Raw genomic sequence first — 13,261 nt, 5'->3', positions numbered from 1 at the left:
GGGCTGCCCCAGACCTGCTGTGGGGCCACAGTTTGGGACATAAACCCTGTCCCATCCCCATCCCATCACTGTCCCCGTTCCCTCCTTCTGGCCAAGCCCAGCAATCTCTTAATTCCAAGCCACGTGTGGCCAGATGTGAGCTGGGCTCGGCCCCTCCCGGCTCTCCCCCGCTGCAGATGTTGCCCCCGTGCCAGCACATGGCTACTCCTCCTGTGTCCCTGTCACCCCAGGGGGGCCTGGGGGGCTCTAGCAGGGCAGGGGGTCCCCCCTGAACACTGTGTCCCAACAGAAGCAGGATGCAGATGACGAGGAGGAGCTGGAGATCGCTGTGGACAACACGGCATTCATGGATGAGTTCTTCTCGGAGGTGAGGGAGGGCTGGGAGTGGGGCTGGGGGGGGGGGGGGGGGGGGTAGGGCTGCCTCCTAACCCCCCCCCCCAAAAAAATCCTCCCGGGCATGCCCAGATTGAGGAGACCCGGCAGAACATCGACAAGATCTCAGAGAATGTGGAGGAAGCCAAGAAACTCTACAGCATCATCCTCTCAGCCCCCATCCCAGAGCAGAGTGAGTGCTGTCACAGTGTCCCCACAGCCTCCCTTGGTCATGGGGACCCTCCCTGGGGACTCACACCCATGATCCCACAGAGACCAAAGATGACCTGGAGCAGCTGACGGCAGAGATCAAGAAAATGGCCAACAGCGTCCGTAACAAGCTGAAGAGTGAGTGTCCTCATTGCCGTGTCACTGGTGTTCCTGTCCCCCTGGGATTCTGGGATCGTGGCAGCTGGCAGTGGGACAGGTTCCTGATGGGTTGAGGTCTGTCTCTCTCCAGGTATGGAGAGGAACATTGAGCAGGATGAGGCACGATCCTCCGCTGACCTCCGGATACGCAAGTCCCAGGTGAGCTCCGGTCCACAGCCAGCGTCCCCAGGTCCAACTCTGTCCCCCACGGGCTGGGAATGTCCAGGGGTCCCCAAGTGTCCCAATTCTATCCCCAGCAGCACCCTGTGATCCCAGGCTTTGTGTCCCTCTGCCCTGTCCCCAACACTCTGTCCTGTCGCCCTGTGCAGAGACATGCTACATCTAAGGTCTCCTGGGTTTCATGCCACTGTCCTCACTCCCAGCACATTGTCCTATCCATCCTGGGATCAGGAACACACCATGCCCAGAGTGTCACTGATCTGACCTCCTGTCCCCATCCCCAGCACCTCATCTTGTCCCCTGGGCAGTGTCACACCCCTATCCTCACTCCTGTCCCCTGTGAAAATGGGTCATGGGGATATGCCATGCCTGGGGTGCTCCATGTCCCCGTTCCCAGGACCAAGTCCAGTCCCCTGGGGTCACACCATGCCCTAAGGGGTCCCCATCCCAAAGGCTCTGTCCCCGTCCCCATCCTCACGTCCCTGTCCCTGTCCCCAGCACTCGGTCCTGTCCCGCAAGTTCGTGGATGTCATGACCAAGTACAACGAGGCACAGGTGGATTTCCGGGAGCGGAGCAAGGGCCGGATCCAGCGCCAGCTGGAAATCAGTGCGTGACCAAGCCCCCAGGCAGGGTGGGCAAGGCCTGGGCATCAAACCCCACCTCTTTCCTAAAATGGGAGGAACCGACTCAGACACACCCCTCCCATTTCACCAAGTTTAGTTAAGTGGGTGGAGTCAGACCATGCATCCCAAATTTACCCCAAACTGGGTGGGGCGTCTTCCCGCCCCTCCCCACGTGCCCGCAGCCGGCAAGAACACGACGGACGAGGAGCTGGAGGAGATGCTGGAGAGTGGGAACCCCTCCATCTTCACCTCGGGGGTAAGCCCTGACATGGGGGGGACACCAGGGGCTGTGTGACAGGGCCAGGCCTCCTCGCTGACGTTCCCCTGTGCTTGCAGATCATGGACTCGCAGATCTCGAAGCAGGCACTGAGCGAGATCGAGGGGCGGCACAAGGACATCGTGCGCCTGGAGAGCAGCATCAAGGAGCTCCACGACATGTTCGTGGACATCGCCATGCTGGTGGAGAATCAGGTACAGGGACACGCAGGGACCTAGACATGGGAACACAGGGACTTGTGGACAGGGACCTGAGCATGGGGGACAAGCAGGGACAAGCAGGAACCTGGGTATGGGGTCACAGGGATGACCTGTGTATGGGGACATGGACACAAGCAGGGATTTGGGCACAGGGTCACAGGGATGAGCAGGGACCCACATATGGGAACCTATGCAAAGGGTTACCAGAGACAAGCAGGGACCCAGGTGTGGGGTCACAGGGACCTGCATGGGTCCATGGAGTGGCCCAGGGAGCTGCACAGGGGGATCCAGGCACGGAGCGATATGAGCTGGGGTGGTGACCACTGCACATGTTCCCATGGAGCCACCCACCACCCCGTGGTGGTGGTCTGGAGGGGACACAGGAGTGTCCCCCACCCTGTGGTGGTGCTGTCCCCTCTCTTAGCCCCTCTCTGTCCCCCCATGCCATGCGAGGAGCTGCTGTGTGCCCCGGGGAGAGGTGAGTACCTGCGCGTGCAGGCGTGCCACGTGCTGTGGGGCTGTGTCACCATGTCCCCACCAACACTGTCCCTTCTCACCCAGGGTGGGCTGCTGGATAACGTGGAGACGAGCACATGGAGCAGAGCAGGGAGGCAATCTGGTGCTGGGGTCAGGCGTGCCAGGTGGGTGGGTGCCAACACCCCGGGGTGCTCGTAGTGTCACCCGCCCTCTCTCTGTGTCCCCTGCGTGCTCCCTAGGGAGCCATGATCGACCGCATAGAGAACAACATGGACCAGTCCGTCGGATTCGTGGAACGGGCCGTGGCCGACACCAAAAAGGCTGTGAAGTACCAAAGTGAGGCCAGGAGGGTGAGACAGACCGATGGCCCCCATGTCCCCTCCGTAGCCCATAGAGTCCCCTCTGTAGCCCCCAAAGTCCCCTCTGTAGTTCCCAGCATCCCAGAGATATCCCCAGTGTCCTCCTCTGGCCCTCATTGTGCCTTCACATCTCACAGTATTCCCAGAACCTCCTCATCCTCCAGCAGCCCTGAGATCGCTTTATTTTCCTCAGCCACCTCCTGTCCCCTTCAGCCACCCCTCATATCCCCCAGCTGACCCCAATAACTCCCACCTCCCCTCAGTGACCCCATGGGAGGTTGGCAGCTCTGTCCCTCTCTGTCCCACTGCCAGCCCTGAGCGCCCTCCCATCTTCAGGTTGATGAGCTGGTGAGGACTCAGCCCCTCCTGCCCCATCCCCAGGGCTTTGCAGCACCCCTGGCTCTTCAAGGCCCCTCGGTGCCCCCGTGTCCTCCCCACACGGGACAGGTGTCCCCACCCCCGACTTGCCCCTGTTCCCCCAGAAGCTGCTGATTTTGGTGGCAGTGGCCATGCTCTTGCTGGGGACAGTTGCCCTGATCATTGGACTCTCGGTGGGGCTGAACAAGAAATAGCCCCTGGGGCGGGGGTCTGTAAGTGTTGGGGGGGGCAGGGGACCCCCACTGCGGGGATACAGAGCCCTGGGCGATCCCAATGTCACCTCCTGCTTGGGGGGCTCTGTTGCTTTGGGATTTGGGGCTGTTATGGGGCCAGGGGTGCTGGGTTCTGGGTTTGGTGATCTCGGGTCTGCGGTGCTGGGGGTGTTGAGGGGCTGCACTGCTTGGGGGTCTGCAATGTTTGGGGGCCCATGGTGCTCTGGGGTCTGTGTTTCGGGGGATCTGCAGTGCTCAGGCATCTGTGATGTTCAGGGGTTTATGGTGCTCAGGGGTCTGTGCTGTTTGGGGGTCTGCATTTTTGGGGGTTTGCAGTGCTTGAGGGTCTGTGTTGCTCGAGGGTCTGCGTTCCTCGGCGGTCCGTGTTGCTCCAGGCTCTGGATTTTGTCTCTTCCCCACATCCATTTCTTGCTATCCCTGCTCCCTTCTTCCTGCTGCAGTCCCTGTCCCCTTCCCCGCCGGCGCCTCCAGCTCCCCTTTCCCTCCTCCAGACGCTCCCGACCATCCCAGCGATGTCCCCGGCACTGATCCTGGACCCCTCCTCTCCCTGCTCCTCCCGGACCTGCTGCTCCCAGCCCTCCGTGTCCCGGTTCCCGCCGCGGGGTCCAGCACCGCCGCCTTTTCCGCCCGTCCTGCCGCTCCCTGGGATCTGTCCCTCATGTCCCCACGGAAGGGGACAGGATTCCGTCCGTGGGGACGCGGCCACTGCTGCCTCACCCCCAGCGAGGGGTGACAAGGACGCAAATCCCAGGGCCAGACGCTCACCTGCGCGGATATCCCGGTGGAATGAGGGCGGGAATAGGGACAGGACAGGGGGTTTGGTGGCACCAGCGTGGTTTGTTGTCCCCGTGCTGTGACAGACGGACAGGGGTGCCTGTCCCCTCTTGGCTTCGATGTCGGGGCGGGAGGATGTGTTGATCATGGATATTTAATAAAATCCCGCTGATCCCGCCCTGCGCTTCCTCTCTGTGCTGGCACCGGGAACACCCGAAGCCACCGGCATGGCTCTGGCTTGGCTCCCGGTGTCCGGGGATTTGGGGGCTGGACTGGCTCCGTTTCCCGGTGCTGTAGGACACGAGGGGGAAGCACGGGGCTGGGGACACTCCCAACTCCCGGGTCCTGTCCATACTGTACCCCCCCCACCAAGTTTTTGGGTAAGTCACAGTGTTTGGCCATCTGTCCCAGGGCACGCTGGCACTGTCACCTCCCTGTGCTACAGAGAACCAGCTCACACCTGCCCTGCCACCTTCCCTGTCCCGTCCCCAGCCCCTGTCCTTGTCCCTTGCCCTATCTTTGTCCTTTCTCCCCACTCTGCAGCCCCTACCCTCGTTGTCCCCCTCCCCATTCCTTGTCCCCCTCCCCAGTCCCATCCTTATCCCCTGTCCCACTCCCCAGCCCATGCCCTGTCCCTGTCCCCCTCCCCAGCTGTGTTCCTGCCTCACATTCCCTGTCTCCCCGAGCAGAAGAAGATCATGATCATGTTGTGCTGCATCATCCTCGTCATCATCCTGGCATCCAGCATCGCGAGCATCTTTGCCTGAGCCCCTAACCTGCTGCCCTCCAGGTGACAGGGACAGGGCTGGGGGTGGCACAGAGGGTCCCTGGTACCCTCCCAATCCCAGGGAGCAGGTTTGGGCCTTGCCAGGGTTGGATTCACCCTGAGTGTCCCCAGGCTGCCACGCTGGAGAGGGATGGGGATGGTGACAGCACTGGGAGCCACATCCCCTTCCTGAGTGTCACCTTATCTTCCTCCCTGTCACAGGTGGCCTTTCCCCCTCCTGCCCCCCTGCCCGGATGATCCATCGGAGAGACCTCAGCCAAGCCCTGATTCCCGGAGCCCCGAGGACATCCCACGTATCCCTGGAGGAGTGGAGCCCACCTACATCACTCCCTGCTCCCCTCCCAGCGCCAAGGTCCCCTCGCTCCTCCTCCTCCTCCACTCGGGTGACAGTTGGTGGCCGCTGTGACAAGCAGCCCCTCCTCAGTGGCATGGAGCGGCCGGAGGGGCCGTGTCCCTCTTGGGGAGGGGGACACAGGGCTTTGCCTTGCCAAGGCAGCCAGAGGAGCCCCTCCCTGTGCTTGGAGCTCCTTGGATGTGCAGCCACCCATGCTGGAGCCTTCCTCCTCAATAAAGAGCTCACCCACACTCTGCCTCCTGGCTCCAAACTGATCCGTGGATCCCTCAAGATGCTCCCAGCTCTAAAATCCACTTCAGGATAGAGAGCCTTGTGCTTCAAACCCCAATCCATTTATCCCCCAGTTCCATGTTTCCAGCTCCAAACCCCACCTTGGCATAAAGATCCTCATCCCTCAAACCCTGACCCATGTACGGAGTCATCCCATGACTGAGGATGCTCCAGCCTAAAACCCACTCCAGGCTCTCATGGAAAAGTTTAATTCCAAAAGGAATCCAATCCAACTGCTCTTCACACTCTGTGCTTCAGGAAAAACTTGCCCCAGTAGCGTCCCTTGAACTGCAGGTCATAGGGGCTCAGGTATTTCCTCATCCCCAACATATTGGAGGTCACCACACGCTCGAAAGTCCAGGGATTTTGGTTGTCCAGCCTCTTCTTCTCCTCTTCCCGCCGCATCTCCTGAAGGCTCTCCCGGCTGACGGGCACAGCCGGGAAGGGCAATTTCTGGGCCACGCGAGCCAGGAAGGGCTGGACCTCCCCGAATTCACAGCGCCCGCCCACCTCCACCACCAGCCTCCCGCTCTTCACCGCTGTCACGTAGCGGTCGATGGGGCCCTTCCCGCCCCCCATCCGGTGTCCCAGACTTTTCCGTGTCACCGGCTTGGAGGGGGCGGGCACGCGCCACACGGCGAACATGTTTTTGGGATCGATGCTGCGGCCGATGGTCAGGCGGATCATCTCAAAGTGGCCCCAGTGCAGGTAACCCCCGCCCAAAGCCTGTGGGGGGACAGGGAGGGACAGCTCAGGGACACGGAGATGGAGGGCCCCATGTCCTGCCTAGAAACAGGGACATGCAATCCCGGCCTGTGGAATCCTTCCCCCACGATCCGTTCGCTGCCTGTTCCCGCTCACCAGGATCCCGAATTGCCCCTCGGTGAAGTCGGTGGCCACCTGGGACGGGCCACGGATGTCACGGAGCTGCCGGGGTTCCCGCCGGACCTTGGGCACCGCCGGCACCTTGTCCATGAACTTCAGCTTCGGCTTCTCCGGGATGGTGATCCCTGCCGGGGAACACCAGCATCAGGATCACCGGGATCTCCCGGCCCAGACTGGGGAGTGCCCCGGCACCCCTCGCGGGGTTCTCCCGCCGTCCATCCCCCTCACCGCTGTAATCCGGGGGCAGCGCCAACTTCTTGAGCCCCGCTCGGGGAACCGCGACGCCGCCGGGACCTGCGGGACAGAGCGGGGGTATCATGGCTGTGGGCGCGAGGGATCTCAGGCAGGGCCAGGAGGGGAGGAGGGACCCCGCGGGGCCTCCCCTTCCCAGTCTCAAGATCCCCCAAGTCACCACAGTCCAGCCGGAGTCTCAACAAACCCTCGGTACCCCCCGATGTCAGTCCTTCCAGCGCCCGCCCGAGCCCTCCCTGCCAACCCCAGGCACCCAGGAAGGCCCCCCGGTCTTCTGAACACCCCACAAGTCACGGACGGCCCCTCGCAGCGCGGCCAAGGCCCCCCCTGACCTCCCCCGGCCCGCAGCGGCCCCGTAAGCCGCCATCGCCACATCGCCGGCACACGCCGGAAGTGCCGCAAGGGCGCCGCCATTGGTCCGTCCCCAAACACGCCCCGCCCGTGGTCCGGCCGGGAAACTCGGCAGGAACATTAGTTCCGGAGGAAGACGCCGCCCATCCCATTGCCAGCCCCGTACCGGGCGGGGGTCGCCGGCGGGGGACACCCCCGAGGGTCCCGAGGGTCCGTCAGCGGCGTCAGGAGGTGCTGGAAGTGTCCTGGATGTGCTCCCAGCCTTTGTGCTGGGCTGGTTTACTGGGTTAATGGGGATAGGTTTCATATTCTTCCCAGTACGTGGGTTTGGATTCGGGATGGGCGACCTGGGGCCATGACGTCACAAAAAGAGTGAGCGCTGGGGTGCGGCGGGGCTGTGACGTCACACAGGTGTCCCACCCGCAGCACTGTGACATCAGCACGGTGTCTCTGCAGGACATGTGCCACCACCCCCTGGCTCCCAGTGCGGCCACCATGGGACATGGATGAAGCCATGAGTTTCCTGCTCCCCACGCTTGTCCTGCTGGTGGCCACTACGGCCGTCCTGCTGGCCACCCGCATTTGGAAGGTGCGGAAGCGCCTCGGGAGCCGGGCCAGGAGATCCCGGCGCGGGCGAGCGGCCCCGGGGGCTCCGGGTTCACCCCCGGCTGAGGAGAGCCCTCCCCAGGGCCCGGCTGCCCCCGGGAGCCCCCTGTACATCCCCTGCGGCTGCGGCCCCGGCTGCACCCCCTGTGCCACGGCGGCCCGGGAGCTGCAGGACCTGGTGACGCCGCTGTGGCCCGGGGTGTCCTTCCCGCGGGACTCGGAGATGTGGCAGCTGTCGTGGGAGGACCTGGAGCAGCTGCTGGAGCGAGGCCACCTGCCCTGCTGCGCCTCCTCCAGCTCCTCTGGGAGCCCCCATCCTTCCCAGAGCCCCAGTGAGAGCTGCCGGACTCCAGACGAAGAAGACCCTGTGGACACATCTCGCTGCTCCCTTGGAGCTGCACGAATGAGGAGAAACCGCTCATCCTTGAGGATGCACGTGGCCAAAAAGAACCTGGAAGTGAAGCTGAGAGCCCAGCCTGTTCCAGTGAAGCGTTCCCAGGAGCAGCAGGAAGCATCATCCCCTTCCTCCGAGAGCCTCCCATGCTCTGAGAGCCTCAGCGGGAGCTGCCAGACTCCGGACGGAGAAAATGCCACAGACAGCTCTCCGTGCTCCAGCAGATCCACGGATATCAGCGGAGCCCGCTCAGCCCTGAAGATGCACGTGGCCAAGAAGAACCTGGAAGTCAAACTAGGAGCCCGGCCTGCTCCAGTGAGGAGTTCCCAGCAGAAAGTGGCACAGCAGGAAGCGTCCTGGAGCCACGGGTCACCAACCCACAGCTCCCACAGCATGGCAGCGAAGCCAAAGGGGAACGCCCGGCGCTTGGAGTCAAAGAAGATCCTCCAGAGGCAAAGGGAGTTGGAGTTCCCCCATCTCCGAGGAGCTCCTCCAAGCCAGATGAGGCTCCTATTGGCAGCTCAGATACTTCTGAGGATGCTTGGTTTTAAATAAATCAGCATTTCCCCAAAGAACGGAGTTTGGGCCGGGAGAGGGTTCCTTTTTTCCCAGTAGCTGGGTTTGGATTATGGATGGGAATACTGTGGATCACACGTGAGTGCTTTGGATGCCATCCTCAGGAACTTTGCAGTGTCCCATGGGACAATCCATATTTCCAGGTGGGATGAGTGTCCACGGTCAAATCCCTGGGAGACTCTGGAAGCGAGCCCCAGGTGGGTGCAAATGGTAGGCCCGCCCCATCCAGCTTCCCCTTGGGAGACCCACAGCCACCATCCTCCTCCCGGGTGTTAAAGCCAATGTTGGGAGATGTCCTCTCCCTTTTTCCCTTTCTGTCCCGATGGAGGCTCTCAGGGGAACATGCTTTGTGCTGTTCCTTGCAGCCTCAGCTTCTTTGTAGGATGCTCTGGGTGTTTAGGGGATCTGGCTGCCCTCCCTGGGGAGAGGGAAGGGGAAGTGACCCCCAGGTGGGTCCCTCTGCTCTGAGCATGGTGGGGAAGGACAATGGGGGTCCCCAAATCCCTGTCACAGCCCTGCTTGTGCTCACCATGCCAGTCTCTGTCACTAGTGACCGCGTGTGGCTCTCTGTGCTGAGTGACCACTGGGGATCTAAGCCTGGGGCCTGGCTGTGGGGTGACCTGGCAGGGATGGACACCACCTGAATCATCTGTTTCTGAGCTGTGGGACCGCTCTGGAGGTGAGGAATGGGGAGGACACCGTGTGTCCCTGAAGGAGATGGGTGTAGGGTGGGAGTAAGGGGACCCTGCCAGCCTCATGGGTTTTCTGCCACCTGCTCTGAGCTGGGTGACACCCCCAGCCCAAATCCACAGCTCCTCTTGGACAGCATCCAGCATGGGAATGTCCTCCACTTGGCCACAGGGCTCGTGGCTGTGGCATTCCCTCCCTGTGGAATGTTACTGCTCCAGGGAAGTGGGGAGTCTCTCCCAGAGCCCCAGATTCCTCTCAGGATCTGCAGCTCTGAGTCCCTGGGCCCTGCAAATCCCATGATGGGATCTCTCCATGAGGAATTCCAAGCAGGGGGGTGTGGTGTTGGCCGGATCAGGATGGGGTATAGAGGTGTCCTCCATGAATTTTGGGGTGCAGGGTGGTATCGTTTGCCCCTCTCATTCCTGGGGTGTTCATTATTCCCTGATTTCAGGTTTAATCCTCTGCCTGAAGCTCTTGGCTCCTTCTCCTCGGGGCTGGACACCCTAAAAATGGAAAATGAAGACAGTCTGGGGGGAAAGTGTGGGGGATCCCCTCTATTCCCCCTTTCCCCTGCAACAGGGCGCAGATCCAGGATATTTAGGCCCACCCCTTCCCAGGGAAGGACATCCAGGGGAAATCATGGCTGGGCAGTGCCCAGCTCTGCTCCTGGGTGCCGCCCACCCGCCCGTGCCCCCCGCTCTGCGGGGAGGAGCCGCAGGAGCCTAATGGCCCTTGATGGATTTTTCTTCCAGGAATTCGCTGCGGGGTGGTTTTGTTTTGGTGGTTTGGCTTTTTTTTTTTTCTTTTCTTTCTCTCTCTTTTTTTTTTTTTTTTTCTTTCTGCTGTCCTGTAAACACGGCGTGGAGCTGGAAGGAGTGGGAATGATGGGGGGACACGCAGCTTTCGGGGGAAGGCTGGCACCCCGATTTCCTTAACTCCCTTGCATGTGGGTTTGGGATGAGCAGCTCTTCCCGGCGGGAACACGGTGTCCTGGAGCCCTGCCGGGAATGGGGCGGGGGGGCAACACTGGGAATTTCCCCTCACCCCACGCAGCCATCCCCATGGAGCATCTTCCCACCCCACGCAGCCCTACCTCCCGCCCCTCCCCGGGTTTTGGGGGGCTGTCCCCTCCATCCCCCCGTGTCCCCCCGTGGGCTGGGCGGTGCCCCGGGGAGGGATGCCGCAGCCGCTGACGTCACGGGTCTCAGCCAATGGGCGTGTGCTGTGGCGGGGTGGGGCGGGGGCGGCCCCGGTGGGGACCGGGGCTGCTCCGGGGGTCCCGGTGCCCCCCGCTCTCCTCATGCAGGGCATGGGGAGCCTCCGGCTGGGCAGCCGCGCCGTCATGTACACGGCGGAGACCCTCCCCAAGGGCAAGAACCGCGTCATGGGGGTGAGTTTTGGGGGGGTCGGGGGGAGAAACCCCTGGAAAATCCCCTCTCAGCGCATTCCCGAGGGATTTCTGGTGATCCCTCAGGGAATGCTGTGTCTCTGGAGAGGCGCTGGGATTAAGGCATCCCAAATTTCCAGGGTGGCTCTGTGGGCGGGGGGATTGAGTTGACCCCAGTCCCATCCATCCTGCTCTCCCAGACTATCCAGATTATGACGGGATTCCTGCACATCGGCTTCGGGATCGTCCTGACCACGCTCACCAATGTCTACACCTCTGTCTTCGTCATCGGAGAGATCCCCTTCCTGGGCGGCGTGTCGGTGCGTGCCGAGGGGCTGGGAAGGGATTCCCAGTGGGAAAAGATGCCCACTGAAGAGGGATACCCAGCGGGAAAGAATGCTTAGGGGGGTGGGAATCTCACCAGGGAACAGTGCCCACAGTGAAAGGAATCCTGCTGGGGGGGGGGATGCCAGCAGGTGGGACACCCATTGGAAGGGATGCCCACCGGGAATGATGCACCTGCAGCTCCCAAGGCCTCGGCAGCTGGAAAACAAGGGCAGGGAGGTCACTATGCCCTCTAAGCGCCACCTCTGGGCGAGTTTGGGGCGCCCTCCGTGCCAGCTGAGCCCCGTCTCTCCCACTGCAGTTCATCATCTCCGGGTGCCTCTCCATCGGCGCCGAGAAGAGCCCCACGGAATGTGCGGTGAGTTTTCCCGGGAGCACACCAGGAGTGATCCCATGGGGTAGGTGGGGTGTCTCTCTGGGATTCTGGGGGGGTCTGCCACCCCCCCCCCCCCAGAGCCCCCTGGGTGCCCGCAGGTGAAGGGCAGCCAGACCATGAACGTCATCAGTGCCATCTTTGCACTCCTGGGAATCGTGGCCTTCATCGTGGACCTCAACCTCAACGGGCTCTACCGCTCCACCTACTACACCGATCTCGTCCTGGTAAAATCCCACTTGGTGGAATTCTGGCCCCCTGGGAACCTCCCTCGGGCCTTTTCTCCAACCCTCAGGGGGTGTTGTGCCTTTTCCTAAATCCCTGTTGGGGTGGCGGTTTCTCCTCTGCCGGCACGACCTATTTTGGGCTGGTACCTCGGGAGATGAGTCACCCCCTGGAAGCATCCATGAGCCATAAAAACGGCGGGATGGAGGGCTTGGAGTGAGGCTTTTGGAGCTGGGGACGCAGAGGGAGAGGAAGGAGGAGCCACAGAATGCTGCCCTGTGTGGGCTTCGTGCTGCTGGGTGTCACTGATGGGGTTTTCCCCATCTTGGAGCTCGCAGGGAATGGGATTTCCATCGTGCTGCTCACCTTCACCATCCTGGAATTCTGCATTGCCGTGGCCACTGCTAATTTCTGGTGCCGGGCCACCCGCCTCAGCTCCAACGAGGTAGGATGAGGGGCTGGGGTGGCAAGGATGGATCCCAAAAACTGCCTCCCATGATCCCTGTGTCTCCCATAATCCTGGTGTTTTCCAGGCCATGCTGATTGTCCCCAGTGCCACCCGTGTGGATCTGGCTGCGCCACCGGCAGAGCTGCCTCAGCCTCCCAGCTACAGCGAGGTGATCCAAGGAATAGCCTGGAAAGGAGCAGAATCAGCATTGGGGTGGCTCTTGGGATGACAGTCCCCATCCTGCTGCCATCAGTGTCCCCTCCCTGGGAAAACATCCCACCTCAATCCCTAGGGAGCATCCCAGAGCATCCACCCCTCTGTTCTGGGAATGGGGAGGAGATCCCAAACCCCCAAGGGTGGTGGGGTGCCGGGGGGGGGGGCGGGTCTCCCCAAATTCTACCCTTTTTCCAAGACACCTCCCGGTCTCTCTGCAGCTGGCTGCTCCTGAAGTCTGACACCGAGGATGTCGGAATGGGATCCTGCCTCCATCGCTCCTAAATCCCAGGGCTATGGCATCCTCCTCCCACTGTGCTGCCAGCTGGGATGTGCTGGTCCTCCCCACAAAAGCCAGGGAACACCCCCAAATTCCCTGTGCCCCTGTCTGCGGGGCTCCACTTGCTGGCTGCTGTGGGAAGGGGCTTCTCCAGGGGGGAATCTTGGGCAATTCCTGACTGTAAATCCCTGGTGGGATGCTGGGGTTCGCTCATGTTGGGGTTCAGGAATTCCTGGTGGTCTGGTGGTTTGGAGTGACCTCGATGTGTGCCGGGAGCCGGGCGGGTCACCAGAGCATCTACCTCGGCTCGTCCCCTCTTGGCTTCGTTTTATCTTGGGAATAAATGCTCTCTCTGGGCTTGTGTCTCCTGAATTTGGGAATTTCCAGCGTGGGAGCTACAATTACACATCACAGAGCTGCTGTCCCTCAGGAAAGAAGCTCATCCTGCCCGATGTAGGGACACCTGCTCTCTCCTATGGGGAATTCTGCCCCCTGAACTCCTGGTACCTGCTCCCAAGGGAGTTTTGCTCCTCTAAACTCCCAGTGCCTGCTCTCCTGAGGGAATTTTGCTCCTCAAAACC

The 13,261-nt window shown here is 61.7% G+C and overlaps 3 protein-coding genes across 7 annotated transcripts; 2 read left to right on the top strand and 1 right to left on the bottom strand.

The window, feature by feature from the left end:
- The first annotated feature begins 294 nt into the window (after positions 1-294).
- On the top strand, positions 295-5,078 carry STX3 (syntaxin 3). Of its 2 annotated transcripts, none has more exons than XM_088175280.1 (9): positions 295-367; positions 466-565; positions 646-720; positions 833-900; positions 1,420-1,528; positions 1,728-1,801; positions 1,882-2,016; positions 2,739-2,849; positions 4,933-5,078. In XM_088175280.1, the coding sequence occupies exons 1-9, from the start codon at positions 347-349 to the stop codon at positions 5,008-5,010; spliced, it is 771 nt and encodes a 256-aa protein (XP_088031406.1). In that variant the 5' UTR covers positions 295-346; the 3' UTR covers positions 5,011-5,078. The 2 variants fall into 2 exon arrangements, with proteins under 2 accessions (XP_088031406.1, XP_014734168.2); XM_014878682.2 differs by lacking the exon at positions 4,933-5,078 and adding an exon at positions 3,341-3,430.
- A 770-nt stretch (positions 5,079-5,848) lies between these two features.
- On the bottom strand, positions 5,849-7,223 carry MRPL16 (mitochondrial ribosomal protein L16). Its single transcript, XM_014878681.2, has 4 exons — positions 7,125-7,223; positions 6,769-6,834; positions 6,517-6,665; positions 5,849-6,381 (listed from the first exon to the last, which is right to left on the bottom strand). Exons 1-4 carry the CDS (start codon positions 7,204-7,206, stop codon positions 5,896-5,898), a joined length of 783 nt encoding a protein of 260 aa, XP_014734167.2. The 5' UTR covers positions 7,207-7,223; the 3' UTR covers positions 5,849-5,895.
- Positions 7,224-10,622: 3,399 nt separating this feature from the next.
- On the top strand, positions 10,623-13,037 carry LOC106854703 (membrane-spanning 4-domains subfamily A member 12-like). 4 transcript variants are annotated; one of them, XM_014878762.2, is made up of 7 exons: positions 10,623-10,799; positions 10,997-11,116; positions 11,443-11,499; positions 11,616-11,741; positions 12,071-12,184; positions 12,273-12,356; positions 12,622-13,037. In XM_014878762.2, the coding sequence occupies exons 1-7, from the start codon at positions 10,710-10,712 to the stop codon at positions 12,640-12,642; spliced, it is 612 nt and encodes a 203-aa protein (XP_014734248.1). In that variant the 5' UTR covers positions 10,623-10,709; the 3' UTR covers positions 12,643-13,037. The 4 variants fall into 4 exon arrangements, 2 of the variants coding, with proteins under 2 accessions (XP_014734248.1, XP_088031670.1); XR_015807536.1 differs by having other exon boundaries at positions 10,628-10,799; positions 12,078-12,184; XR_015807535.1 differs by having other exon boundaries at positions 10,628-10,799; positions 11,443-11,539; positions 11,596-11,741; positions 12,078-12,184.
- Positions 13,038-13,261: the final 224 nt, after the last annotated feature.

The sequence above is a fragment of the Sturnus vulgaris genome, chromosome 18 (assembly GCF_052056855.1).
Source record: "Sturnus vulgaris isolate bStuVul1 chromosome 18, bStuVul1.hap1, whole genome shotgun sequence".
NCBI classification, from domain to species: domain Eukaryota; kingdom Metazoa; phylum Chordata; class Aves; order Passeriformes; family Sturnidae; genus Sturnus; species Sturnus vulgaris.
Note: the sequence above shows the minus strand (reverse complement) of the source record. Positions and strands in the feature narration are given on the sequence as shown.

What these genes read in the sequence shown, in the direction of transcription:
- LOC106854703 (XM_088175544.1), top strand. Translation starts at nt 10,710, where the DNA reads ATGCAGGGCATGGGGAGCCTCCGGCTGGGCAGCCGCGCCGTCATGTAC. An exon ending in ACTACACCGATCTCGTCCTG is followed by an intron (nt 11,742 to 12,070) that starts GTAAAATCCCAC and finishes CCCATCTTGGAG; the next exon opens with CTCGCAGGGAATGGGATTTC. An exon ending in AGCCTCCCAGCTACAGCGAG is followed by an intron (nt 12,357 to 12,621) that starts GTGATCCAAGGA and finishes GTCTCTCTGCAG; the next exon opens with CTGGCTGCTCCTGAAGTCTG.
- MRPL16 (XM_014878681.2), bottom strand. Translation starts at nt 7,206, where the DNA reads ATGGCGGCGCCCTTGCGGCACTTCCGGCGTGTGCCGGCGATGTGGCGA. An exon ending in GCCGCTGCGGGCCGGGGGAG is followed by an intron (nt 6,835 to 7,124) that starts GTCAGGGGGGGC and finishes TCTGTCCCGCAG; the next exon opens with GTCCCGGCGGCGTCGCGGTT. An exon ending in AGGGGCAATTCGGGATCCTG is followed by an intron (nt 6,382 to 6,516) that starts GTGAGCGGGAAC and finishes GTCCCCCCACAG; the next exon opens with GCTTTGGGCGGGGGTTACCT.
- STX3 (XM_014878682.2), top strand. Translation starts at nt 347, where the DNA reads ATGGATGAGTTCTTCTCGGAG. An exon ending in AGCCCCCATCCCAGAGCAGA is followed by an intron (nt 566 to 645) that starts GTGAGTGCTGTC and finishes ATGATCCCACAG; the next exon opens with AGACCAAAGATGACCTGGAG. An exon ending in TCCGGATACGCAAGTCCCAG is followed by an intron (nt 901 to 1,419) that starts GTGAGCTCCGGT and finishes CCCTGTCCCCAG; the next exon opens with CACTCGGTCCTGTCCCGCAA.